This window comes from Colobus angolensis, unplaced genomic scaffold (assembly GCF_000951035.1).
Source record: "Colobus angolensis palliatus isolate OR3802 unplaced genomic scaffold, Cang.pa_1.0 Scaffold427, whole genome shotgun sequence".
Classification (NCBI taxonomy): domain Eukaryota; kingdom Metazoa; phylum Chordata; class Mammalia; order Primates; family Cercopithecidae; genus Colobus; species Colobus angolensis.
Genome location: NW_012117677.1, coordinates 231,574 through 233,395, shown reverse-complemented (window position 1 = coordinate 233,395; position 1,822 = coordinate 231,574). Strand labels below are relative to the sequence as shown.

The window sequence follows — 1,822 nt, the reverse complement described above, 5'->3', positions numbered from 1 at the left end:
CAAAAAAAAAAAAAAAAAAAAAAAAAAAAAAAAAAAGGCACAAAAATGGTATCAGAATTAATCTATAAATCTTTCCTAAAATAGTAACAAAAAAAAATTCAAGTATCATTTGATTAAATTCACACTCTATTACTAAGGTTTCCTCCCAATTGCCCATTTGTTCTATTGCCCCAAGAGACCTTTTTGTGCTATGAACTAGGATCAGTCATGTATCTTGGAACTCTTCCTTACAGCCCTCACACCCACATGCAATTCACTTTGCAAGAGTACAGTCCACCACTCAGTGGACACTTACAGTCCAAACACAGGATTCTTATTTGGCTTTCTTGGCCACTTTGAAAAAGTTTTACTCTCTGGCCACAAACCCATTCTAGAAAAAAGAAATTTTAGTAAGTTTTCAACTGCAACAAAGATACGAGGTTTGTAGTTTCAAAAGCTGACAAAACAGCGTCTCCAGGTAACTGTACATCTCTGGGGCACTGGCAGGTCGACTTAAGCCAACAGTTTGTGATTGAGGGGGTGCAATGAACGGCCAATGAAGCTGTGCTAAAATTTCCTCAAAATCACTGCAACAGAAAAGCAACACATACATTTCAGTACATCACCAAACGATCACCAAATACTCATCGGAAAGCAATCACCACAAAATATGGGTAAATTCCCCACCTTGTAAGCTTGTCCTTGAGAATTTTATGCCAGAATTTAACTGTGGCTCTCATGAAACCAAGAAGATGAGTACAGGATGATTCCTGAAGCTTGATGTCAAGTTCTGCCATAGACACTAGAGTGGAGGCTGCCTCCGGTACATTATTGGTCATCAGATATTGCTGAATGTTGTCACTGTAAACAAAGTAAAGCAATTTTTTTTTTTCTTTTGAGACAGAGTCTCACTCTGTTGCCCAGGCTGGAGTGCAGTGGCAAGATCTTGGCTCAATGCAACTTCTGTTTCCCGGGTTCAAACAATTCTCCTGCCTCAGCCTCCACAGTAGCTAGGATTACAGACATGCACCCCCACACCTGGCTAACTTTTTTGTATTTTTAGTAGAGACAGGGTTTCACCATGTTGGTCAAGCTGGTCTTGAACTCCTGACCTCAAATGATCCATCTGCCTCGGCCTCCCAAAGTGCTGGGATTACAGACGTGAGTTACCGTGCACAGCCTAAAGCAAATTTAAAGAACAGATTGCTCAGAATAATTTTAAATTTGGAAAAAGTGCTTCTTCTTCATGTTTTATATAAAGTTACATCCAAGGAAGAACGAAGCACCACCCTGAGGTAGTCTTTGTTTTTTAACAAAGCACCACCCTGAGGCCTTGTACCAAGGCCTCTCCGGGAACCTATAGTCCTCTACTACTTCTGCATTCTTCTAAGAGCAGCAGCCTCAGCCTATGTTCAGGACACCTCCCAGGACCTTTCCCTTCCTACTCCTCCTGAAAGACCTCTTTTGTGTCATCTTCCCTTGGGCACCACTCATTTCTGATAAATATGCCTTTTACAGAAGTCTTCAGTATCTTAATCCAAGGGAATAATGTGGTAGCATCTCTGGTAAGGTCAAGTATGATGGTCTTCAATTGTTACCTACTTTGCCCAGCTGAACTTGATTTCCTACTTCAAAGAAATATAATTCCAGGTAGGGCATGGTGGCTCACCCCTGTAATCCCAGCACTTCGGGAGGCCAAGGCAGGCGGATCACGAGGTCAAGAGATCGAGACCATCCTGGCCAACATGGTAAAACCCCATCTCTACTAAAAATACAAAAATTAGCTGGGCGTGGTGGCACATGCCTGTAATCCCAGCTACTCGGGAGGCTGAGGCAGGAGAAT

General features: G+C 42.2%; 1 protein-coding gene across 2 annotated transcripts in view; it reads right to left on the bottom strand.

Annotated features, from left to right (window-relative positions):
- The window catches only part of RINT1 (RAD50 interactor 1), a 39,606-nt gene that overhangs the window by 21,342 nt on the left and 16,442 nt on the right, over nt 1-1,822 (bottom strand). For both annotated transcript variants that reach the window (XM_011956862.1, XM_011956861.1), the window contains 2 exons: nt 667-840; nt 417-566 (listed from right to left, as the gene is read on the bottom strand). In XM_011956862.1, coding sequence (XP_011812252.1) covers nt 417-566; nt 667-840 — 324 coding nt within the window. The remainder of the gene's footprint in view (nt 1-416; nt 567-666; nt 841-1,822) is intronic.